Source organism: Dasypus novemcinctus, chromosome 18, assembly GCF_030445035.2.
Source record: "Dasypus novemcinctus isolate mDasNov1 chromosome 18, mDasNov1.1.hap2, whole genome shotgun sequence".
Lineage (NCBI taxonomy): Eukaryota > Metazoa > Chordata > Mammalia > Cingulata > Dasypodidae > Dasypus > Dasypus novemcinctus.
In genome coordinates this window covers 14,488,655-14,515,209 of record NC_080690.1, presented here as the reverse complement: position 1 = coordinate 14,515,209, position 26,555 = coordinate 14,488,655, and the positions used below count along the sequence as shown (strand labels likewise).

Below are 26,555 nucleotides of genomic sequence, written 5' to 3'. Positions count from 1 at the left end.
TCTATTCTTGTCAGCAGCACTGGGAATCTGTGTCTCTTTGTTGCGTCATCTTGCTGCATCATCTCTCTGTGTGCAGCTGCCACTCCTGAGCAGGCTGAACTTTCTTCTGCACTGGGTGGCTCTATTTGCAGGGTGCACTCCTTGCACGTGGGGCTCCCCTACGTGGGGGACACCCCTGCACGGCATGGCACTCCTTGCGTGCATCAGCACTGCACGTGGGCCAGCTCCACATGGGTCAAAGAGGCCCTGGGTTTGAACTGTGGACCTCCCATGTAGTAGGCGGACCCTCTATCCATTGAGCTAAGTCCACTTCCCCTTTGCTTAGATTTTGATTGCAATAATATCAAACAATAATGAATTATCCCATTTGGGAAAGTGGAGAGTCTTTTGCAATGATATGCAATACATTTTCATATTGCTTCACATCATTCTGCACAGTTCTTGCTTATACTTTTGTTACTCAGATGAATGGAAATTATTTCCTATATTGTTATTGTTAGCACGTGATCAAAAAATTTATTAAGAAAAATGCTATGTATTGCTTTAATTAAAAGCTAGTTGCAGGAAGTGGATGTGGCTCAACAGATAGAGCATCTGCCTACCATATAGGAGGTCCAAGGGTTTGACACCCAGGGCCTCCTGGCTCATGTGGTGAGCTGGCCCACGTGCAGTGTTGCTGCACACAGGAGTGCCAGCCCATGCAGGGATGCTGCTGTGTAAGGGTGCCTCCCTTGCAAGAAGTGGCCCCTGTGCAAGGAGAGTTGCCCCGGGTGAAATTATGCAGTCCGTCCAGGAATGGGACCACACACAGAGCTGACGCAGCAACATCACGCAAAAAAAAAAAGATACAGATCCCCAGTGCCACCTGATGAGAATACAAGCAGACACAGAAAAACACAGAGGGAATGGACACAGAGAGCAGACAACTGGGGAGGGTGGGAAGGGGAGACAAATAAATAAAACATTAATCTTTAAAAAAAAAACAACTTTGGAATCATGTAATAGCAGATTTGAGGAGGGAGTAGAAAGGATTGGTGAGTTTGAAGAAATGGCCTCTGAAAGTGAACATACAAAAGAAGAGATGAAGAAAAGAATGGAAAAAATTGAACAAGGTCTCAGGGAACTAAATGACAGCAAAAGGTGTGCAAGCATATGTGTCATGGGTGTCCCAGAAGGAGAAGAGAAAAGAGGCAGAAGGAATATTTGAAGAAATAATGGTAGAAAATTTCCCAACCCTATTGAAGGATAAAGATATCCATGTCCAAGAAGCACAACCAACGTACTCCCATCCGAAAAAATCCGCATAGACCAACTCCGAGACACGTACTCATCAGAAAGTCAAATGCCAAAGACAGAGAGACTTCTGAGAACAGCAAGAGAAAATGCATAAAATAGAAAGGAATACCCAGTAAGATTAAGTGCTGATTTCTCACCAGAAACCATAGAGGCAAGAAGATAGTGGTCTGACAGATTTAAGATACTAGAAGAGAAAAACTTCCAGCAAGAATCTTATATCCCGCAAGACTGTCTTTCAAAAATGAGGGCGAGATTAGAATAGTCACAGATAAACAGAAACTGCGAGAATTTCTAAGTAAGAGACCAGATTTTCAGGAAATACTAAAGGGTGTGCTAGAGCCTGAAAAGAAAAGACAGGAGAGACCTGGAAGACAGTCTAGAAATGAAGATTATAGCAATAAAAGTAATTACAACTGTCAAAAGAGTGGTGAAAATAAAATATGACAGATAAAACTCAAATAGGAGTAAACTTAACCAACAATGTAAAGCAACTGTATTCAGAAAACTGCAACTCAATGTCAAAAGAAATTTAAAGACCTAAATAACTGGAAGAACATTCCATGTTCATGGATTGGAAGACTAAATATCATTAAGATGTCAATTTTACTCAAATTGATATAGATTCAATACAATCCTGATAAAAATTCCATCAGCATTAAAAAAAATAGATAACACGATCATTAAACTTATTTGGAAGGGTAAGGGGTCCTGGATAGCCAGAAACTTCATAAAATAGAAAAGGAAACCCTCATCTCCAGAATATAAATCATATTACGTAGCTATAGTGGTATAAACAGTATGATACTGGCATAAAGACAGACATGTAGACCAATGGAACCAAATTTATGGTTCAGAAACGGACCCTCACATGTATGGTCAAGTGATTTTTGACTAGCCTGTCAAACCCACACAGCTTGGGCAGAACAGTCCATTCAACAAATGGTGCTGAAAGAATTGGATATCCATAGCCCAAAGAAGGAAAGAGGACCCCTATCTCACACCTTATACAAAAACTAACTCGAAATGGATCAAAAAAATAAAAATAAAAGAACCATGAAACTTCTACAAGAAATTGTAGGAAAATATCCTCAAGACCTGGTGGTAGGTGGTGAATTCTTAAAGGAGATAAGAGGAGCACTGAGATAGACTACTGCTGTTTAATGCTCAGGAATCCTTGAAACATGTGCGCCATTCTCTCTATTTGTGATTGCCATGAGAGGAACCCAACGGCAAGGATTAAGCTCATATTTTTAAATGTCATTGAGTTTTTCCCTTTTGTGTTGGCTTTGCAATGTAGAAACTGGAAGTTTATGGGTCTCCTAGTTCATTTCAATTTGACTGTTTAAATCTTTTTTTTAGCTAATAAAAAAATTCTTGGGAAAAAAAAAAAGCTAGTTGCAACACCTGATAGCTTTACTGTCCAATTTTGGAAAAATATCAAAAAAGTGTGAATTTAATGTTAGACAGTCATCTATGGAAAGTGGGATAATGGGTGATATCTGCTGTCTTATTTTGTACATATTTTCCAACTTAAATTGCGTTTTCATATACAATTTGCGTAATTCTTAAGACCAAGCTTTTGTATTTGGGGTCGGTAACAGTAGCTTTCAACGCAAAACCCGGTGGGGAGGGGTGCAATGAAAGGATCGCTAAACGAGGTCTCAGACTTTCCTCAGAGACCCCAGGGGCTCTGCCCCGGCCCCCCAGAGGCTTCTGGGAAATGTGGTCCACAGTTTGACGGATCACCCAGCTGGGGAACCCGGGAACAGCGAGGAAACCTTCCGACTGCGCATGTGCACTTTTGTGAGGGCGCCGGAGGCCGCCCTTCCCCCACCCCAGCCGCGAGTGGGCGACTGGGCCCCAGTCTCTTGTGTCCTCGCCGCCTCGCTCCGTGACCCGGCCTGGTACTGAGCCGCGACTGGGGGTGCCCTCCAGGTACAAGGGAGACTGCTAGGCGGCTCCGCGGGGCTGGGGGCCGATGGACCAGGGATGTGGGATGGCCTCGAGCCCGCGCGGAGTGGGAGCCCAAACTTCGGCGACTCGCAGGCAGCGGTGACCCTCGGGGCGGCATCCGGGGCTGCCGCGCGCTCCTCTGAACTTGGCGGGGAGAGGCCCGTCGCGAGACTTGCCTGCCTTCCTTTGTCAGGGGAGGCGGCCCCCCGAGGCGGCGAGGGCGCCCGGCCGTGCCCGAGCGACTCCGGCGGCTTTGGGGGACGCGCGCGTGACCAGGCCCCGGCGGCGCGGGGCGAGGCTGGGGGCGGGGCAGGCGCACCTGGCGGCGCCCGGGCCTGGCGGGGTGTGGCGGGAGCGCTGAGCGCCTCGGCGTGTTGCCCGAGGCGCTCTGCGTGCCCAGGTGAACAGCTGTGGGCGCTGGCAAAAGTCATTTCAGCAAAACGTTCAGCGAATCCTCGCATCTCTCCTGTGAGGTCCTTATCTGCGCCTCGGAAAAGCGAAGTGATTTATCCAAGGTCATGCAGCGCGCTGGACTTTACGTACAGGGGTGACCAATGTTTGTCTTTTACCTTTGCTCACTGGTCATTTTTGCCACGCAGACGTCTTTAGTTTCTCTGTACCTGAATTTACTGTTCTTTCCTTTTTTGGCTCCTGGAAGCCTGCCACTTTTAGATTATGCAGAGGTTTTCCAGGGGTCCCTACTAGGACTTAAGAACCAATTGTGTTTTTTAAAAGTTTCCGTTGATTCATTTATTGCCCTGCCGTAATGATTGCGTTAAATTGGAGGAGATTTTAAAATGTCTGTCTTCCTCCTATACACCTTGCCGTTTGTTCTAGTCTTTGTTCCTGCTCCTCAGCAACCTTTTATAATTTTATTCATGAAAGGTTTTGCATTTTCCTTCACTCCTGTTGTTGCTATTGGAGATGCAATCTTTTTCCCATTATTTTCTCTTTTTTCTCCTGTAGTTGTTGGTATTTCTTACTCTTCGTATTTTGTATATTTGGAATTTCTCCTCCTCCCCCCAGTTGATTAGTTTACCTAATGATTGCCTGTTACTGTTTTCAAAGAAAACACTATCTGTAGGACCTGAAGTAATGTCTCCTCTCTCTTTTTTTTTTTAAAGGAGGGACTGGGGATTGGACCCAGGACCTCCTACATGGTAAGCATGAGCCCAACCACGGAGCTATAACTAGCCCCCTGTATAGCATTCTTGATATCGCTAATTTGTATCTTTTTTTTTTTTAATACCCTTTGTCAGTCTGGCTAGAGGTTTATCAATATTAATCTTTTGAAAAAATCAGGTTTTCTTTAATATAATTTTTTTTCTTTTTCGGTTTAATTGATTTCTGCTCTTTATTATTTCCTTCTTTTTGCTCACTTTGGATTTAATTAACTCTTTCTACTTTCTATAAAGATGGAAGCTAAGATAATTGATTGAGACCTTTCCTGTTTCCTAACATAGTTTAATATTGTAAATGTCCCTCTAAATATGATTTAGCCTCATTTAATGTGTTGTGTGTTTTCATTTCCATTCAATTCAAAATATTTCAAAATTTCCCTTGTGATTTCAGCTATTGGTAATTTAGAAGTGAATTGTTTAATTTCCCAAGGTTTGAGGATTTTCCAGATTTCTATTATTGATTTCTAGTTTAATTCTACTTTGGTTAAAGTATATATATATTATATATATATACTAAACAAATACAGTTTATTGGTACGTATTAATAAAGCATACAATTCATCTAAAGTGTGCAATCAGTGGTATTTGGTGTAATAACAGTTGTGCATTCATCACCTCAGTCATCATCAGAGCATTTTCATTATTTCAGTAATAATAAACAACAAATAAAAATTCATCACCTCTTGATCTCCATATGCTTCTCCTGCATAGCTCCTATTTCTGGCTATTTTTGTACAATTATTTATTAAGCAATTTTATTGAGATATATGCATTTATCATATGATCTATCCAAAGTTATAATCAGTGGCCTTTAGTATAGTCACCAGTGGCCTTTAGTATAATCACAATGTTGTGCATTGTGTAATGAATTTTAGAACATTACTCCAGAAAGAAAAGCTGCACGCCCCTTAGCAGTCCTTCCCCAGCCCTGTATAACCATAATCTAATCTCATCTTTATTAATTGATTTATATTTAAATTTAAATAATTAGAATCATACAATATGTAGTACTTTGTGTCTGCTTTCTTTCAGCTAACTTGTTTGATTTCAAGAAAAAAATCTTATATATGCAATTTTACCCATATTCATATATCACATGCTGTATTATTATGCTTTATAGTTCTGTGTTATTTTTTTAGCTTTCCTTTTAGTAAATATACATGACCTTAGACTATTGCTTTAAACCCCAAATGGAATTTTTTTCCCTAATTTCCTCCTCAGGTTGTTCAATACTAGTGCACAAAAGCATTGATTTTTTTCTTGTGTTGATTTTTGTATCCTGTCACTTTGCTGAATTTGTTTATTAGCTCAAGTAGCTTTGTTGTAGACATTTCAGAATTTTCTAAATACAGGCTTATGTCATCTGTAAATAGTGAAAGGCTTAATCTTTTCCTATCTAGATACCTTTTCATTTTTTTCTTGTCTAACTGCTCTTTCAAGAACTTCTAGCACAATGCTGAACAGCAGTGGTGACAGTGGGCATCCATGTCTTGTTCCCAATCTTAGAGGGAAAACTTTCAACCTCTTCCCATCGAGTTCGATGTTAGCTGTGGGTTTTTCATAGATTCCTTTTTTTATATTGAGGAATTTTCCTTCTATTCCTATCTTCCAAAGTGTTTTTAGCAAGAAAGGGTGCTGGATTTTGTTGAATGCCTTTTCTGCATCTATTGAGATGATCATGTGGCTTTTTCCTTCATTTGTTAATGTGATGTATTCTTATGCTGAACCAGCCAGGAATAAATCCCATTTGGTTGTGATATATAATTCTTTTGATATGCTGTTGGATTCTGTTTGCAAGTATTTTGTTGAGAATTTTTGCATCTGTGTTGTTCAGAGAGATCAGTCTGTAATTTTCTTTCCTTGCAGTGTCTTTATTTAGTGTTGGTGTTAGTGTGACATTGGCTTCATAAATTATGTTGGGTAATTTTCCCTCCTCTTCAATTTTTTGAAAGAGTTTAAACAGGATTGGTGTCAGTTCTTTTTGAAATGTTTGGTAGATTTCACCTGTGAAGCCATCTGGTCCTGGACTTTTCTTTGTTGAGAGATTTTTGATGACTGATTCAATCTCTTTATATGTGATTGGTTTGTTAAGTTGTTATATTTCTTGTAGTGTCAGAGTAGACTGTAAATGTATTTCAAGTAGTTTTTCCATTTCATCTAGGTTGTCTGTTTGTTGTCATACAGTTTCTCATAATATCCTCTTTTTCTTTTTCAATTTATTTTGTTTATTCATTTTTATTTATTTCTCTCCCCTTCCCCCGTCCCCCACCAGTTGTTTACTCTCTGTGTCCATTCGCTGTGTGTTCTTCTGTGTCCTCTTGTTTTCTTGTCAGCAGCACCAGGAATCTGTGTCTTTTTGTCTATCTAAAGTGTATAATCAATCACTTTTAGTATAATCACAGTGTTACGCATATATCATTATAAAAACTTTTAGGATTATTTTTTTTTTTGTTTCAATGATTTGTTATTTTCTCTCCCTCCTCCCCACCCCTTGTTGTCTGCTTTCTGTGTCCATTCACTGTGTGTTCTTCTGTGTCCGCTTGTATTCTTGTCAGCGGCACCAGAAATCTGTGTCTCTTTTTGTTGTGTCATCTTGCAGTGTCAGTTCTTTGTGTGTGCAGCACCACTCCTGGGCCCTCTGGACTTTTTTCAGGTGGGGCGGCTTTCCTTGCAGGGCACTCTCCTTGCGCACAGGGCTCCCCTACGCGGGGTACATCCCTGCATGGCACAGCACTTCTTGCGCATGTCAGTACTGCACATGGACCAGCTTACCACACGGGTCAGGAGGCCCTGGCTGGAACCCTAGAACTCCTATATGGTAGGCAAACACTCTATTAGTTGAGCCAAATCTGCTTCCTAGAATTGTTTCATTACTCCAAAAAGGAAAACTCCATACCTATTAGTATACCCTCCCTAGACCTACATAACAACTACCTAAATTTCATCTTTATAATTGATTCATATTTACATTTTATATAAATGGAATCATACAATATGTTACACAATATATTTCATTCATAGTAATGCAGTCAAACAGTATTTGTCCTTTTGTGTCTGGCTTGCTTCACTCAACACACAATGTCCTCCAGGTTCATCCATGTTGTCATATGCTTTACAATTTCTTTTTTTTTTTTTACAGCTGCATAATATTCCATCATGTGAAAACACCAGTTTATCCATTCATTGGTTGATTGACACCTGAGTTGTTTCCATATAATGTTTTTTTTATTTTATTTTTGTCATTATCCCATCCGCTATTGTTATTTGCACTCACTCTCTGCTCATTTCCTTTTTAGGAGGCACTGGGAACCAAATCCGGGACCTCCCATGTGGATGAGAGGTGCCTGATTGCTTGAGCCACCTCTGCTCCCACTTGTTTTGTCTTTCATTGTGTTTCCCCATTGTGTCTCTTCATTGCATCATCTCGTCAAGTTATCTTGTGTCAACCTGTCAGCGTGCTGTCTTGCGTGTATTCTTACGAGGCATCAGGAACTGAACCTCGGAACTCCCATGTGGTAGTGGATGCCCAACTGTGTGAGCCATATCCGCTTTCCCACATGATGTGCGTGGGATTTTTTTTCCTCTGTCTTTTCTCCCTTCCACCACCATACCCTGCTGTTTTGCTGTCTGTGTCCATTCGCTGTGTGATCTTTTAGTCTGTTTCTTTTTGTTTTCTCTTCTCGTTTTCTTCTCTAGTGTTCACCAGGATTCAATTCGGGGGACCTCCGATGTGAGAGAGAGGTACCCTGTGGCTTGCGCCACCTTAGTTCCTGGCTTCTGTCACATCTTGCCTTGACTCTCCCTGTGTCCCTTTGCTGTGTTGCTCCCCACCCAGGCCTGGCTCACTGAGCAGGCCTTGCACACCTTTACCAGGGGGCCCCACGAATCAAACCTGGGTCCTCCCATATGGTAGAGGGAAGCCCAATCACTTGAGCCACATCTGCTTCCCCCATGTAGTGTTTTTTTATCTCACCTCTTCTGGGGCTTTAATATATTCCTTTTCTTTAGCCATTTCTTCCTTTTTCTTAGTATGGCTTATAAGTTTTTACTAAGGTTTACACATCCGATTATGTTGGTGAGTTTACTCAGATGGTCAATTTCTCTCTCTTTCATAGGGACTTAGTGGGCAGAGGCTGTGTGTTGCTGCTGTTCTTTATTCTTGGTGCAGCCTGGTTCGGGTCTTTAGGATTGTCCCTGTTAGTTGCTCAAATTTAGGATGACAATTTCTGTTTTTAAATTAATGTGTTAATACCAGTTATTTATGGAGTTAGAGTAAAATGTATTACCTTGCTGTTTTTTTAATTCATTCATCTGTTTTTATTCCTTTTTCTGCCTACTTTTGGATTAAGAATTTTTTTATTCTGTTTTATCTCCACTATTGACTTATAATTTATGCCTCTTTTATGAAAAATTTGGGTATAGTTGCCCTAGGATTTACAATAAACATCTGTGGACCTAAATGATATTTATTGCTTCATGTTTAGTATAAGTTCTTATAAATGTATATTCCCAGTTCCATCCTCCTGTCTTTTATTGTCATACACTTTACATTTACATATGCTATAAATTCACAAAACTTTGGTATTATACTTTTGCTTTAGGTAGTCAGTTCTCTTTCAGAATGATTAAAAGTAAGGAAAAGTGTCTTTTATATTTATCTTCTATTTAACTATTCCCAGAACTCTTCATTTCTCTGTTAGCTGAGTTTCTATTTACCAGCACATTCCTTCTACTTGGAGAACTTCTTTTAACTTTTCTTGTAGTGCAGGTCTATTGGTGGTGAGTTTTCTCGCAGTTTTTATATGTTTTTAAAGTTTTTACTTTATTTTTTGAAGTATATATTTGCTGGGTATAGAATTCTGGGTTGATGATTTTTTTCTTAAAGCATTTTTAAAAAGATTTTGCTACATTCTTTTTTTTTTTTTTTTTTTTTGGTTTGTATTCTTTTGACTTTTATAGTTTCTGATGAGAGTGGCTGTGTTTATTTGTCTTGATTTGGCTGTATACAATGTGCCTTTCCTTGTTTTGCTTTCAAGACTTTTTCTTCACTTTTGCTTTCAGTAGTGGATGGCAAATGATGTATCCAGGTGCAGGTTTTTGTTTTTGTTATTGGGTTTTTTGTGGTTTTTTTGGTATTTATCCTCTTTGGATAAATTATCTGACCTTCTTAGATCTGTGGTTTGATATCATTCACTACTTCTGGAAAATGCTCAGCTGTTATCTGTTCAGGTAAATTTTTCTGCCCTGTTTTCTCTCTCTTTTCATACATATTTATTAGACCATTTGATATTGTCCCCCAGCTCTTGGGTGTCCTCTCCTTCCCCCACCCCCAACTTTTCCCGTTTTTTATTAGTTTGGGTAATTTCTTTTGACCTATCTTCAGGTTCACTGAAATTTTCCTAGGAATTGCTGAGTTTAATAAGTTTTTTTGAAGATATTTCATCTCTGTTACCTTGCTTTTCTTTTCTAGCATTTCCATTTGATGCTTTATTGGAGTTTCCATCTCTCTGCTAAAGGTCCCTGTGATGGTTCGATTAAGGTGTCAACTTGGTCAGGTAATTGTGCCCTGTTGTTTGGTCAAGCAAGCACTGAGCTAATTGTAATAGAGGGACATTTATGGGCTTTAGTCATCAGTGAATTTACTGCATAGATGACTGATTACATTTACATGAACCAGGGAGATGCCTGTCAGCAATGAGTAATGCTTTATCCAATCAGTTGAATGCCTTAAAACGGGAAGTGCTTTCGGCATTCAGAGTGAATTTCCCAGCTGGTCTTTGGACAACCAACATCTCCAGGAAACTCATCAAGGACCTTCATTGGACTTTGATCAGAGCCCCTGGTTTGCAGCCTGCCTGCGGAACCTGGATTTGTGCATCCCCACGGTCATGTGAGAGACTTTTATATAAAATCTCATATTATTACAGATATCTCCTGCTGATTGTTTCCCTAGAGAACCCTGACTAATATAGTTCCTATTTGTCCATGCATATTGTCCATCTTTCCCATGAGATCCATTAACATATGTATCATGGTTACTTTAAATTCCTTCTCTCATATTTCAGCAGTTGAGCCATCTCTGAGTAGGTTCTCTTGATTGGTTTGATTCTCAACAGTAGGTTGTTTCATTCTTGCTTTTTTGGGTGTCTCATGATAATTCTATGGAAGGCTTGATATCATATGTAGAAAGCAGGTTTATTCAGATTCTTCTTCTTCTTCTTGAGTCTATTTTGTTTTCTTTAAGAAATGTAGGTTTTTTATTTTATTATTTTTCTTGCTCTTTCTAGGTAAGATTTCATATTTGCTGGTATATAGTTTTCATGGTAGTCTCTTACAGTAATTGTGAATGACCTATGTATCTTATGTTTTATGTTCTCTCTTTTTTTTTTTAAGATTAATTTATTTTGTTTATTTCTCTCCTATTTCCCCCTGCCCCAGTTGTCTGTTCTTTGTGTCTATTTGCTGCGTGTTCTTCTTTGTCCGCTTCTGTTGTTGTCAGCGGCATGGGAATCTGTGTTTCTTTTGGTTGTGTCAGCTCTCTGTGTATGCGGCACCATTCCTGGGCAGGCTGCACTTTCTCTTTCGTGCTGGGCAGCTCTCCATACGGAGTGCAATCCTTGCCAGTGGGGCTCCCCTACGTGGGGGACACCCCTGCAAGGCACGGCACTCCTTGCGTGCATCAGCACTGCGCATGGGCCAGCACCACACAGGTCAAGGATGCCCGGGGTTTGAACCACGGACCTCCCATGTGGTAGATGGATGCCCTAACCACTGGATCAAGTCTGCTTCCCTTTATGGTCTCTTAAAATTCCTTATATGATTTATTTGTTTCTGCTTTTATTCTTAAAAACTCTTGAAAGACTGGTTTTACTAATCTTCTTAAAGAAACATTTTTTTAAAATTTTATTGATCTACAGTATTTCAGTTTGAATAACTTGTGCTTTATTCTAATTTCCTACTTTCTCTGGGTTTATGCTGTTCCTTTACTTATTGTTGAATTGGACACTTATTTTTCAACATTTTAAACATCTACAAGCATTTAAGTCTCTATAATAGTCTGTCACAGTACCATATCTGCTGCATCCCACAACTTTTTTTTTTCTTTTTTTTTCTTTTATCATTGACTTTTTTTTTATTGACTTTGTAATAATATTACATTAAAAATATATATATATGAGGTCCCATTGAACCCTACCACCCCCAACCCACCTCTCCCCCCCCCCAGCAACACTCCTTCCCATCATCATGACACAGCCATTGCATTTAGCAAGTACATCTCTGGGCACCCCCACACCCCCTGGTCAACGGTTCACACCATGGCCCACACTCTCCCCCATTCCATCCAGTGGGCCCTGTGAGGATTTACAATGTCCAGTGATTGCCCCTGAAGCACCATCCAGGGCAGCTCCATGTCCCAAAGATGCCTCCACCTCTCATCTCTTCCTGCTTTTCCCCATACCCATCAGCCATCATGTCCACTTTTCCCAATCCAATGCCACCTTTTCTATGTGCATCCCACAACTTTTAAAATGAGTTATTTCATGATCAGTTCTAAATATTTTGACTTCTCCATTATATATTCTTCTTTTACCTATTAGTTACTTAAGACTATTTTTACTTCCAAATATAATTGATTGGCTTATATGGTTGTTTTTCTGCCATTTATTGATAAAACTAACTTATTTTGGTTAAAGTATTCTGTCATGTTCTTTGATATTTGTTGAATCTTTCCTTGTAACAAGAATTCCTTTATTATCATCAAAAGATCCAGTGAGTATTAAAATTTCACTAGTCATCTTATAATATGAAATGAAGTTATCTCATACTTTATTTTTTCACTTACTTTATTCAAATCTGGATCCAAATAAGGTTCATACATTGTAATCAGCTGGTATGTCAATAAGTCTCTTTTAATGTATAGGTTTTCCTCAATTTCTTTCTTTCTGAAATAACTTAATCACTTATCTTGTGTAGTTTTCCATAGTCTAGATTTTGCAGACTGCCTTATTCTGTTGTTATTTAACATGTTCACCAGTTTCTTGAATTTCCTGTAAATCGGTGTCAATGTGCTCAGATTCAGATTTGACTAGGAAAGGCCCAAAATCTTCATAGGTACTATTGTGTTCTTCCATCAGGACTCTGCTTTGACTTTCTTCCTGTGATATTTCTTTTTGTGATATTTCTAGCCACTGATGATCATTGCTTAGATCCATAATTCAATTAGGGCTATAGAATGGTAATTTTCTCATTCTAGCATTTTTTCATCTTCCTCTCACTGTTTAGTCTAAGAAAGAGTTTGTATAGGAAAAGCATTTTTGTCTTATATTTCATTGCTTTCTTAATATATTCAGATATGTTTATGTTAAAAAGACTTTTCTTTCTTGGGTTATTCCTTTATTGTTATATATAGGGTAACATACTTTATTCTTACCAATGTCCTCCAATCTGAAAATTTGTTTTCTATCTGGTTAGTTTAAATGATTTATATTTTTTATGATTTCTGATATTTGGATATACTTCTATCTAATGTAACGCTATATTATAATGAATGGCCGTAATTTTTTTCCTTTGTTCCTTTATCCATTTCTGCTTGATTCATATATTTCCTCTTTTTCCTCTTCTAGAAGTATATCCTTTCATTCATTCTCCTAATAATTTATTTTTTAATATTTTTATTTAATATTTTTAAGATTTATTTAATTTTTGCCCCCTCCCCATTCCCCTCCCCCCATTGTGTGCTTTTTTTGTGTCCATTCACTGTGTGTTCTGTATATGCTTGTATTTTCCTTAGGCGGCTCCGGGAACCAATCCTGGGACCTTCTGGAGTGGGAGGAAGGCAATTACTCTCTTGCACCACCTTAGCTCTCCTGCTCTACTACGTCTTCTTATTTTCTCTCTGCTTTGTCTCGTTGCATCATCTTGCCTGTGCCAGCTCTCCACGTGGGCCGGCACTCCATGTGGGCTAGCTCGCCATGTGGGCCAGCTTGCCCTCACCAGGAGGCCCTGGGCATCGAACCCTGGACCTCCTTCCTGTCTGGTAGATGGGAGCCCAGTTGCTTCAGCCACACCTATTTCCCTTTTGTATTTTATTTTATTTTATTTTAAGACCACCCCCCACCCCCAGATGTCTTCCTCATCTGTCTGCTCATTGTCTGTCTGTCTTCTTTAGGAGGCACCAGGAACCAAACCCAGAACCTCCTATTTGGGAGGGGGCACCCAACTGCTTGAGTCACATCTCCTCCCCCTCCTCTAATAGTTATTAATATGCACACATTACTTAATATTGCAAATTCAAAGAACTTAAAATGTTTTAATTGTGGTCTCCTTGCTCAAATCTTGTTTTACTTTCCAGTTCTTTTAGTTCTACTCTTTGTCTTTTTAGATTAACCCTCAAATTAATTGTTGCTATTGTTTTTGTTTTGTGTGTATTTGTTTTCCTTTACCAGACTGTGCCTTCTTAGAAAGTTCCTCGTCAGTGTTTTCATGACCCCACCAGAGTCTCAAGTCTATAGGTGGGTGCTGCCACTGCTTGGTCCTCACTGCCTTTTCCAGAGAGATAAAGAGACTATTCTACGGGGTTGGATTTTCCCAAGTGGTGTAGGGAATTCTAACCAGGTAATTTGAGGAGTTGTGAAGCATGTCAGATCTTTAATAACAATGTCCTCCTTTATCTTCTATTCCAGTTCTGTCTTCATAATTCTCTGCCTTTACCCAAAAGCTACAGAACATGAACAGATCCCAGGTAAGTTGTTATTTATTCCTCAGTCTCTCTCAATGCATTTGAGGAAGTTTGTAAGGGAGCAGACAATTAAATAGAAAATTATAAATGAGTAAATCTCAAAGAAAAGAGGTAGGAATAACTGGTCCATACAAGTAGCTACAGGACAAACAGTTATGTGATTGCATTGATTATACATGTCAATTCTGTGGTTCTTTAGCCTTAGTTTTGAACAAATGGTACAGGCCTTCATAAAGATGGTGTTTTAGACAGCATCCCTAAAAACAACCCAAGTTAAGTAGGTTATCAGTTTGTCTGTGACTGTTTCATGTAGCATGCTTCAGTGGAAGTGCCAGGGGTAATAGTGTGTATACTATTTTTCTAATCAGTTTAGCATGATGCTCAAGCACTCAGCAAATATGTGAATGTGTGCTTAAAATTTCCCCCATCCCCACATGGGATAGCATTGTCATTACTATCTTGAGTAGCTCTCAGATATTTATATATGCATATTTACACAAGTACAAATACAGTTTACTGTAAGTTTGCATATTAATCACGCTATTCTGTGTGTCTGTGCTTTTTATCATGTAACAGTATATCCTCAAAAAAATATCAGTTCAGTGATTCTTTGTTCTTTTTTTCCTCATTTTCTTTTATTGTGTACTGTGACACATATACAAAGGAGTGTTATAACATGTATAACAAATATGTGTACCTTAAAAAGAATTATAATAAAATGGGCACCCATGTACCCACCTAGGCTAAGAAATAGAGCATTACATTCTTTTTTTTAAAAAAATTTTATTTATTTATATCTGTCCCCCCCCAACCCCCCACATTATCTGCTCTCTATGTCCATTCGCTGTGTGTTCTTCTGTGTCTGCTTATATTCTCATTATGAGGCTCCGAGAACCAATCCTGGGACCTTCTGGAGTGGGAGAGAGGCGATCATTAATTTCTTGCTTCACCTCAGTCCCTGTTCTACATCTCTTACTGTCTCTCCTCTGTGTCTCTTGTTGCATCATCTTGCTGTGTCGGCTGACACTCCTGCCCTCTGTGGGGTGGCACTCCATATGGGCCAGCTTGCCATGTGGGCCAGCTTGCCTTCACCAGGAGGCCCTGAGCATCAAACCCTGGACCTACTATATGATAATTGGGAGCCCAACTGCTTGAGCCACATCCATTTCCCATACCTACTCTTTATAATGCATTCTCTCCTTGATTTCTCCTCATAGGTGGATAGGTGGTCATTGTCTTGACATTTTTCTTGCTCATTGCCTTGCTTTCTTAATGGTTTTATCACTTATGTGTATGCGTCTTTAATCAATATAAAATTTATTTGAAAAACTAAAATAGGAATTAACATTGCCTTGTTTTGCATAACTTTCATTCTGATTGGTGGAGGTTTTTTCCTTCCAGACATGTGAGATCTAACAGATGACCTTTCATGCACTCATAAAGACTTCATCAAAACTTAGCCTTTTGTTTTTTTCTTTCAATTTTTATTCTAGTAACATACACACAACTAAAGTTTCCCCTCTTTAAACTACATTTGCATATGTAATTCAGTGCTGTTAATTATATTCACAAAGTTGTGCTACCATCACCATCAATTTCCAGAATTTTGCAGTCAACCCCATAGAAGCTCTGTCTAATTTAAGCCTTAACTCCCCATTTCCTAACCCCAACCCAGCCCTGGGTAATCTAGATTCTAGATTCTGACTCTATGAATGTGCTTATTCTAATTATTTCCTTATCAGTAAGAGAATACAATATTTGTCCTTTTGTATCTGGCTTATTTCACGCAACCTGATGTCTTCACGGTTCATCCATATTGTTGCATGTATGAGGACTTCATTTTTTTTTCAAGTGTATATTATTTCTTTGTGTGTATATACCACAGTTTGGTTATCCATTCATTGGTTGATGGACACTTGGGTTGCTTCCATCTTTTTTAGTTTTTTGTTTTAAATTTTTTAAAATATTTTATTTATTTATTTTTAAAGATTTATTTTTTATTTATTTCTCTCCCCTTCCCCCCCCCAGTTGTCTGCTCTCTGTGTCCATTTGCTGCGTGTTCTTCTGTTTCCACCTGTATTCTTGTCAGCAGCACCTGGAATCTGTTTCTTTTAACAAAAAGCATCATCTTGCGGCATCAGCTCTCCGTGTGTGCAGCGCCATTCATGGGCAGGCTGCACTTTTTTTGCGCTGGGCGGCTCTCCTTACGGGGCGCCTTCTTTGCGCTTGGGGCTCCCCTATGTGGGGGACACCCCTGCACGGCACGGCACTCTTTGGGCACATTAGCACTGCATGTGGGCTGGCTCATCAGACGGGTAATGAGGCCCTGGGTTTGAACCTTGGACCTCCCATGTGGTAGGCATATGCCCTATCCATTGGGCCAAATCCACGTTTTTTGTTTTAATAACTCTTTTTTTCAAATTACTTTGGTGAGTGTTAGAAAGAAGAAACCACCCATGCGTTGCCGGTGGTAGCATAAAGTGATACAGCCTTACTAGGGAGCAATGTGTAATACTTTTCAAGCAAACACAAATCTAGCTGTGTACAGAAATTTTGCCACTATTGGACAAAGGCTTCCAGGAGATGAGCTGAATAGGGTCTCTAAGTCATCACCTGGCTTCACCTTTCCTGAGTTTACAAAAGTCCCATTTGGAGAAGTCATTGTTAAGGTCATGAGTAAGTCCTGGGAAACACAGGGCTCAACCTACTTGGGCAATCTGGCAGGGTCCAAGTGAGAATCAGGTATTGAATGTCTGACAGAATATAATTATTAATAGAAGGAGTGGGCTGCTCTGTATTTTTTCCTTCTCATCTCACTAGTCACCTGCCAACTCTCAGGAGTAGAGGAAAGCAGAAGACTTCTGTGGAATACAGTGAGTATCCTTATCTGATCCAGGACAGCCTATGTGGAGCGACGAGGCAGATGTCATCAGCATATGTTCAAGAGAAACCAAACCAAGTCCATATAAGAAGCTGGGCCAGGCTCAACCAAGCCTTCTGCGCTCGGGTTAAAAAAGGCAGTACGATAATGACAGCCCTCAAAATGCCTGCTTTTGAATCACACCTTTCCAGTCTATACTGGAAGCACCTTCATAGAGGAGAGAATCACTGCCATGCTGTGTTCTCCTTTCAAACTCCTCCTAGGGATTTCCTCTGGTCATTCTTGTACTGATATGACAACTTGATTACCCCTTCCGATGTCTTCGTCCTTTTTGGATTACTCTTATCTTTTTGGGGTACATTCTTGAATAGCCTCTTGACAAAGGGTGAATGAGGGGTAAATTTTTTTAGATTTGCATTTCTGAAATGACTTAGTTCTGTTCTGATAATTAATTTGTAACTAGTTATAATGGTGGATTTGCCGAATTCTAGCTTTATTTTAGGTTTTTGCTTAATGTGATTTGAAGCAATGTTACTAACATTTAGGATTATTCTGTCTTCCTGATAGATTGGCCTTTTTGTCATTTGGAAAAGTCCCACTTTATCTCTGGTAATATCCTTGTCTGATATCCATATAGTCATACTGACTTTTTTTAGTTTGTTTTTGTGGTATATCTTTTTTCATTCTTTTTGTTTCAGCCTCCTTGTGTTCTTATATTTATGGTATATTTCTTCTAAATGGCATGCAGTTGGGTGATGGTTTTTATTCATTCTGATATACTCTGCCTGTTGATTGAGTTATTATTTCATGTATGAATAGTTTAATTACGGGTGCAGTTGGATTTTAAGTCTGTTATCTTATTCTTTGTTTTCGTTTGTCCTATCTGTGCCTTTTTTCCTTTGTATCTTTTCTTATTTTAAAGTGATTGCTCCAGGAATTACAGTGTATAATTGCTGATTACCTCAAATTAATAGTATACCGTTTCCAGTATAATGAAAGAAGCTTATAAATATCTTACTATTCACATCCCCTTCCTTTTAATCACCATTTTTCGATAATTTACTCTACATGTTTTACCCCCCCATTCATTACTAGTATTTTGCTTTAAGTAATCATTCCTCTTTTAAATACTGTTCATTGTCTTATATTTACCCATTTATTTATCCTGAAACTGCTGTTAATTATTTCTTTCACTTCTGTGTTTTTTGGGGGTTTTACTTTTCTTTAAGTTGAAGAACTATTTCTAGTATATTTTATAGTTCAGACCTACCAGGAGGGAATTCTCTCAGCTTTTGTCTGAATGTACCTTTATATTACCTTAATTTTGAAATACATTTTCACTGGGGTGTGTCTTTTTGTTTTTTCTCTCATTGCTTTAAAAATGGCATTCCATTATTGTCTGGTTTCTGTGATTTCTGTTAAGAAATAAATCATCATTTTTATTGTCATTCCCTGAAGGTAATGTATCTTTTTCTTCTTGCTACCTTAGTTTTTGTCTCTGACATTTAGCAGTTTGTGTATGATGTATCAATGTATAATTTTTTGTGTGTTTATTCTGCTTGAGCTTTGTTGATTTTTTTATTTATTAGAGAACTTGTGAGTTACAGAACAATCATGCATAAAATACAGGGATTTATATCCCATGCTTTTATTAACACCTTCATTGGTATGGAACATTTGTTATAATTGATGAAAGCACATTTTTTTAAAGTTTATTTTATGTATTTCTTCCCCTTGACCCACTGTTCTTTGCATTCACTGTCTGCTCTGTCTGTTCATTGTGTGCTCTCTGTGTCTGCTGTCTACTTTTTAGGAGGCACTGGGAACCAAACTCAGGCCCTCCCATTTGGGAGAGAGGCACCCAAGCTTGAGTCACCTCCACTCCCTGCTTATTGTGTCTATCATTGTGTTTCTTCGTGTCTCCTTGTTGCGTCATCTCATTGTGTCATATCAGATCACTGTCTTGCTCATCTTCTTTAGGAGGCACAGGGAACCAATTTTGGGACTTCCCATGCAGTAGGCAGGTGCCCAACTGCTTGAGCCACATCCATCCACTTCCCTGCACATTTTTATAATTGCCCTATTAACTATAGTCAATGATTTAACCTAGTCTTCTCTTTTATGCAGTTTCATGAATTTAAAAAAATTTTATCCTTTTTTTCCTAAAGGTTTATTTTTTATTTCTTTCTTTCCCCTCCCCCCTCCCAGTTGTCTGCTCTCTGTGTCCATTCGCTGTGTGTTCTTCTGTGTCCACTTCTACTCTTGTCAGCGGCACCGGGAAACTGTGTCTCTCTTTGTTGCGTGATCTTGTTGCATCAGCGCTCCATGTGTGTGGTGCCACTCCTGGGCAGACTGGACTTTCTTTTGCGTGGGTCTACTCTCTTTACAGGTGCACTCCTTGTGCTTGGGGCTCCCCTAAACAGACAAGACCCCTGCATGGCACGGCACTCCTTCCGCACATCAGCACTGCGCGTGGGCCAGCTGATCACATGGGTCAGGAGGCCCTGGGTTTGAACCTTGGACCTCCCATGTGGTAGGCGGATGCTCTATCCATTGAGCCAAGTCCTCTTCCCCAAACTTTTATTCTTGTACCCTATTTAGAACCAAAAATTCCTCATTTTAAAATCAGTTTTGGGAAACGGATGTGGCTTAAGCAGTTGGACTCCTATCTACCATATAGGAGGTCCAGGGTTTGATGCCTCCTGGTGAAGGCAATCTGGCCTATGTGGCAAACTGGCCCACATGCAGTGCTGGCCTGCGCAAGAGTGCTGCCCTGTGTGGGAGTGCTGCCCTGCGCAGGAGTGGTGACCCACACAGAGAGCTGATACAACAAGATGATGCAGCGAAAAGAGACACAGAGGAGAGACAATAAGATGCAGCATGGTGGCGGACTTGGCCCGGTGGTTAGGGCGTCCGTCTACTAAATGGGAGGTCTGTGGTTCAAATCTCAGACCTCCTTGACCCGTGTGCAGCTGGCCCATGCGCGGTGCTGATGCGCGCAAGAAGTGCCCTGCCTGCGTAGGGGAGCCCCACACGCAAGGAGTGCACCCCGTAAGGAGAGCCGCCCAGCACGAAAGAAAGTGCAGCCTGCCCAGAAATGGCGCCGCACACACGGAGAGCTGACACAAGATGACGCAACAAAAAGAAACACAGATTCCCGTGCCCCTGAAGCAGACAAAGAAGACACAGCAAATAGACACAGAGAACAGACAACCGGGGTGAGGGGGGAGAGAGAAATAAATAAATACATCTTTTTAAAAAAAAGAGTTTATTAAAAAAAAAAAAAAGATGCAGCAGATCAGGGAACTGTGGTGGCACAAGAGAATAATTGCCTCTCTCCCACTCCAGAAGGTCCCAGGATCAATTCCTAGAGCCCCCTAATGAGAATACAAGCAGACACAAAGGAGCACACAGTGAATGGATACAGAGAGCAGACATTGGAGGGCAGGGTAAGAATTAAATAAATAAATCTTTTAAAAGTAAATAGGGAAACAGATGTGGCTCCAGCAGTTGGGCTCCCATGTACCATATAGGAGGTCCAGGGTGCAATGCCCAGGGAATCGTGATGAAGGCAAGTTGGCCCACTGTGGGAGTGTCTCCTTGAGCAAGAGTGCCGGCCTCTGTGGAGAGCTGGCACAGCAAGATGATGCAACAAGAGGCACAGAGGAGAGACAATAAGAGATATAGCAGACCAAGGAGCTGAGGTGGTACAAGAGAATGATCGCCTCTCTCCCACTGTGGAAGGTTCCAGGGTCATTTGCCGGAGCTGCCTAATGAGAATACAGGCAGACACAGAAGAGCATACAGCAAATGGACACAGAGAGCAGGCAATGGAAGGGTGTGGGGGGGGAGACAAATAAATTAAAACAAATTTTTTTGTCTTTATTTTTTTAATGTTACATTTAAAAAAATATGAGGTCACCATATACCCCCCAGCCCCCTTACCCCACTCCTCCCATAACAACAACCTCCTCCATCATCATGGGACATTCATTGCACTTGGTGAATACATCTCTGAGCATTGCTGCATCACGTGGTCAATGGTCCACATTATAGTTTACACTCTCCCCCAGTCCACCCAGTGGGCCATGGGAAGACATACAATGTCCAGTAACTGTCCCTGCAGTGCCACCCAGGACAGTTCCAAGTCCTGAAAATGCCCCCAGATCACATCTCTGCTTCCCACTCCCTACCCTCAGCAGCTACCATGGCCACTTTCTCCAAATCAATGCTACATTTTCTTCGATTACTAATCACAATAGTTCATGAATAGAATATCAGTAAGTCCTCTCTAATCCATACTCTATTCCTCCATCCTGTGGACCCTGGAATGGTTGTGTCCACTCCACATCTTTATCAAGAGGGGCCTTAGATTCCATATGGATGATGGATGCAATTCTCCTGCTTTCAGTTGTAGGCACTCTTGGCTCTCTGTTGTGGTGGGTGACCTTCTTCACCTCCATGTAAGCTGAGTGGGGTAAGTCCAATAAACCACAGTGTAGGAATTGCTAGTCTGTTGAGGTTCAGGGCCTGGCTGTCACATGGACAGTCCAGAAATTCAGGTCCCTTGGGTATACACTAAGCCCCCGCACCATCCACAGGTCCGTAAAAGTAACAGGAGAGGCTTGTGAACAAAGATCACACCTGAGTCCAGCTCCATCACACAGAAACACAAACTCCAAAGTAGGGCCAACTGACATGGCACTGAACTCCATCTGCCATGACCATAGAATGTGTGGGTCTCAATAAATAAATTTTAATAAAATCAATTTATTGATACATATTAATAAAGCATTCAATCTGTCCAAAGTGTACAATCAGAGTTGTGCATTCATCACTTCAGCCATTGTTAGAGCATTTTCATTATCCCAGTAATAATAATACTAAACATAAAAAACAGATACAGAAATGCTTTACCCCTTAATAATCACTCTCAGTCTCTCTATGCTTCCCCTCCCATACAAAATTTCCCCTTTTAAGCACATTCAGGTATATAGTTTAGTGCTGTTAATTGCATTCACAATGTGGTGCAACCATCACCACCATCCATTACCAAAACTCTTCCATCATCCCAAATAGAAACTATATTTTAAGCCATAACTCCCTATTTCCTACCCTCACCCTGTCCCCTGGTAGCCTAGATGCTGACAGTGACTTTGTTTATTCTAATTATTTCATATCAAGACCATGCAATATTTTTCGTTTTGTGTCTGGCTTATTTCACTCAACATGATGTCTTCAGTGTTCATCCATATAGTTGCATGTATCAGGACTTCATTTTTTTTTTTTTTTTTACATCTGTATATTATTTGACTGTGTGTATAGCTCAGTTTTGGTTATCCATTCATCTGTTGATAGACACTTGGATTGCTTCCATCTTCTGGAAATTGTGAATAATGCCACTATAAACATCAGTGTGCAAATATGTTTTGAGACCTTGCTTTCATTTCTTTTGCATATGTATTTTGAAGTGCCAAACTATCTTCCACAGCAGCTGCACCTTTTACATTCCCACCAGAAATGAATGAGTATACCTATTTTTCCACATCCTCTTCAACACTTTAAATTTTTCTGTTTTAATAGTAGCCATTCTAGTGGGTATGAAATGTTATCTCATTGAGGTTTTGATTTGCATTTCCCTAATGACTAATGATGTTGAGCATCTTTTCATGTAATTTTTGGCCATATGTATATCTTCTTAGAGGAAATATCTACTTAAGTCTTTCACACATTTTTAAAAAAATCGGTTGTTCATCTTTTTGTTGTTGACTTGAAGGATTTCTTTAAATATTTTAGATACTAAATAATTATTAGATATGTGGTTTCCAAATATTTTCTTCCATTGTGTATGTTATCTTTTTACTTTCATGATAAAGTCCTTTGAGGCTCAGATGTTTTTAATTCTGATGCTGTCCCATTTATCTGTTTTTTATTTTATAGCTTCTGCTTTGGGTGTAAAGTCTAGAAACCATTGCCTAACACAAGGTCCTGAAGATGCTTCCTTATGTTTTCTTCTATGAGTTTGATAATTCTGGCTCTTGTATTTAGGGCTTTGATCCATTGTGAGGGTTTTTTCTTTTTTCCTTTTTTTAAAATTTTATTGAAGTATATCATTTGTACATGAACTTACATAAACAATAAGTGTAGAGTAAAAGTTGTGAACTTAGAAAACAAACATGCATAACATCATATAGGGGTCACATACCATACATCAACCCACCACCAACACCTTACACTGTTGTGGGACATTTGTAACAAATTATGAAAGAATATCATCAAAATCTTACTACTATAGTCCATATCTTACATTTGGTGTATTTTCCCCCCAACCCACCCTTTTATTTTTTTTTTAATATATTTTTATTAAAGGAGTTGTGAACTTAGAAAACAATTATGCTCATATATAGAATTCCCATACAACACCCTTTCATCAACAAATCATGCTGTCGTAGACACTTGTTAAAAATACCATCAGACTGTTAGCACCAACCACGGTCTGTAGAGTACATTTGGCATACTTTTTCCGTACTCCCCCATTATCAACACAGTACATCTTTAGCATAGATGTGAGAATATTACAATATTGCTGTTAGCCACAGTCCATAGATCACTCCGGTTGTGTTTTTCCCATGCTTCTCCACATTACCACCACCCTGAAGTCATGAACACTTCATTGAAACTTAGGCTTTTGTTTTTTCTTTTAATTTTTATTCTAGTAACATATTTATATTTGCTCTAGCTTACAAAAGGACACTCTTGCATCTGTACCATCAACCATAATTCTCATCTACTCCTGGGTTCCCTGTGTTAGTCAGTCCCTAGGTTATTCTCTAGCTTTCTTTCAATTGACATTTACATCCTTAGACTATCCTTTCTAGCCACATTCCCATTAAAGCAGCTGTTACTCACTGTAATGTGTTACCATTAGCTCTATAAATTTCTACACTTTTACAGTAAAGTTAATTAAAACTTTTACATATACTAAGTATCATCATTAGTCCTTCTCAGCCCTCCTCTTATCTCCTTTAAGAATCCACTACCTACCACCAGGTCTTGAAGATGTTTTCCAGCATTTTCTTCTAGAAACTTTATGGTTCTTGCTTTTATATTTATATTTATATTTAGTTTTTTAATCCATTTTGAGTTAATTTTTGTATAAGGTGTGAGGTAGGCGTCCTCTTTCTATTGGCATTGGATGTCCAGTTTTCCCAGCATCATTTTTGAATGGACTGTTCTGCCTGAGCTAGATGGGTTTGACAGGCTTATCAAAAATCACTTGACTAGAGATGTGAGGGTCTGTTTCTGAACCATCGATTCGGTTCCATTAGTCTATGTGTCTACCTTTATGCCAGTACATTACTGTTTTTACCACTGTGGATAGGTAATATGATTTAAAGTCCAGAAGTAAATGTCCTCCAACTTCACTTTACCTTTTTAAGATGTTTCTGGCTATTTGTGACCCCTTACGCTTCCAAATAAATTTGATAATTGTGTTTTCCATTTTGTAAAAAATTGCTGGCAGAATTTTTATCGGGATTATGTTGAATCCATATATCAATTTGAGTAGAATTGACATCTTAATAATTTTTAGTCTTCCAATCAATGAGCATAGAATGTTCTTCCAATTATTTCAGTCTTTTTTATTTCTTTTAACAATGCATTATAGTTTTCTGAATACAAGTGCTTTACATCCTTGGTTAAGTTTATTCTGAAATATTTGATTCTTTTACTTGCTATTGTAAATGGAATTTTTTTCCTAATTTCATCCTCAGATTATTCATTACTAGTGTCTTTTAAAGTCTATTTCATCTGTTATAAGTATAGCTACCCCATGTATTATCTTTTTCCAGCCTTTCACTTTCAATCTATTGGTAGCCTTGGGTCTAAGGTGAGTCTCTTGCAGGCAGCATATTGATGGCTCATATTTTCTTACCCATTCCACCCGTCTGTGTCTTTTGATTGGGGAGTTTAATCCATTAACATTCAATATTGTTACTGTAAAGGCAGTTCTTATTATATTCATTTTGACCTGTGGGTTATATCTGTCATGTTTTATTTTCACTACTCTTTTGACACTTTCATTTACTTTTACTGATATAGTCTTCATTTCTAGACTCTCATCCAAGCCTCTTTTTTCTTCTGTTTCAGACTGTAGCATGCCCTTTAGTATTTCTTGCAAAGCCAGTCTTTTTGTTATAAAAGCTCTCAGTTTCTGTTTATCTGTAAATATTCTAAATTTGCCCTCAGTCTTGCTGGATATAAGATTCTTGGCTGGAAATTTTTCTCTTGCAGTATCTTAAATATGTCATACCACTGCCTTCTTGCCTCCATGATTTCTGATGAGAAATCGACACTTAATCTTATTGGATATCCCTTGTATGTTATGCATGGCTTTTTTCTTGCTGCTCTCAAAGTTCTGTCTTTGTCTTTGGCATTTAACATTCTGATTACTGTGTGTCTCGGAGTTGGTCTGTACGGATTTATTTAGATGGGAGTACATTGTGATTCTTGGCCACAGGTACCTGTGTCCTTCAGTAGGGTTGGGAAATATTCTACCATTATTTCTTCAGATATTCCTTCTGCCCCTTTTCCCTTCTCTTCTCCTCCTGGGACACCCATGACATGTATGTTTGCATATCTCTTGCTGTCATTTAGTTCCCTGAGACCTAGTTCAATTTTTTCCATTCTTTTCTTCATTTGTTCTTTTGTATGTTTGCTTTTGGAGGCCATGTCTTCAAGCTCACCAATCCTTTGTTCTGCCTCCTCAAAACTGTTAATTTGACTTCAGTTTTTTTTTTTATTTCTTTTATTGCCTTTCATTCCCATAAGATCTGTTTTTCTATGTATGTGTTTCTGTTGCACCTTTCATTCCCAAGATCTGTTTTTCAAATTCTTATTGGTGCTTATTCAGTGTCTTCTAAATATCCTTAATCTCTTTAGCCATCTCGTTGGATTTATTAAGGAGATTTGTTTGAACCTCTATGATCAGTTGTCTGAACTCCTCTGTGTCACCTGGAGGCTTATCTTGTTCCTTTAACCGGGCCATTTATTCCTGTTCCTTGGTATGGATTGTAATTTTTTGTAGTGTCTTGGCATCTGGCTTACTAGATGTATTGATTCTGGGTGCAGTTTCTCTCTTTAGTTTAGGGCTTTCTTGCCTTTTCTCCCTTGCTGATTGTGTAGTAGGAGCCGAGGATATAGTTGGTGCTGTGAGCTGTGGGCGCTCAGGTTGCCCGCTTTGGACCAGGGACTGATGAAGCTTCTCCTACCTCTCTCCTTTGTCAGGAGTAGCGACAGAGCCACAGCTGTGTGTAGTAATCCAAATCATGCAGACTGAGACTGTTTGTAGTTTCCCGGAGAAACTGATGAAGTATCATGTCCCTTCCTCCCCTGCCTGGGGTGGAGATGGAGCTGCAGGTATGGGTAGCAATCTATGCCATGTGGGTCCAAAATGCCCACAGTTGCCCAGGTAGACTGACATAGCACTGGCCCCTCCTCTCCCTAC

General features: G+C 39.4%; 1 protein-coding gene across 9 annotated transcripts in view; it reads left to right on the top strand.

The window, feature by feature from the left end:
- Window positions 1-3,060: 3,060 nt before the first annotated feature.
- LOC105746873 (zinc finger protein 1 homolog) overlaps window positions 3,061-26,555 on the top strand; it is a 60,229-nt gene continuing 36,734 nt past the window's right edge. Inside the window, exons 1-7 of one of the 9 annotated variants that reach the window (XM_071209059.1) lie at window positions 3,069-3,231; window positions 4,374-4,409; window positions 9,901-9,985; window positions 10,149-10,320; window positions 13,877-13,942; window positions 14,114-14,172; window positions 16,990-17,042. In XM_071209059.1, coding sequence (XP_071065160.1) covers window positions 4,407-4,409; window positions 9,901-9,985; window positions 10,149-10,320; window positions 13,877-13,942; window positions 14,114-14,172; window positions 16,990-17,042 — 438 coding nt within the window. In that variant the 5' untranslated portion in view covers window positions 3,069-3,231; window positions 4,374-4,406. Of the gene's footprint in view, window positions 3,232-3,596; window positions 3,797-4,373; window positions 4,410-9,900; window positions 9,986-10,107; window positions 10,321-13,876; window positions 13,943-14,113; window positions 14,173-16,989; window positions 17,043-26,555 lie in introns of those variants that run through there. The other 8 variants (XM_071209057.1, XM_058279692.2, XM_071209060.1 and 5 more) reach the window with 8 other exon arrangements.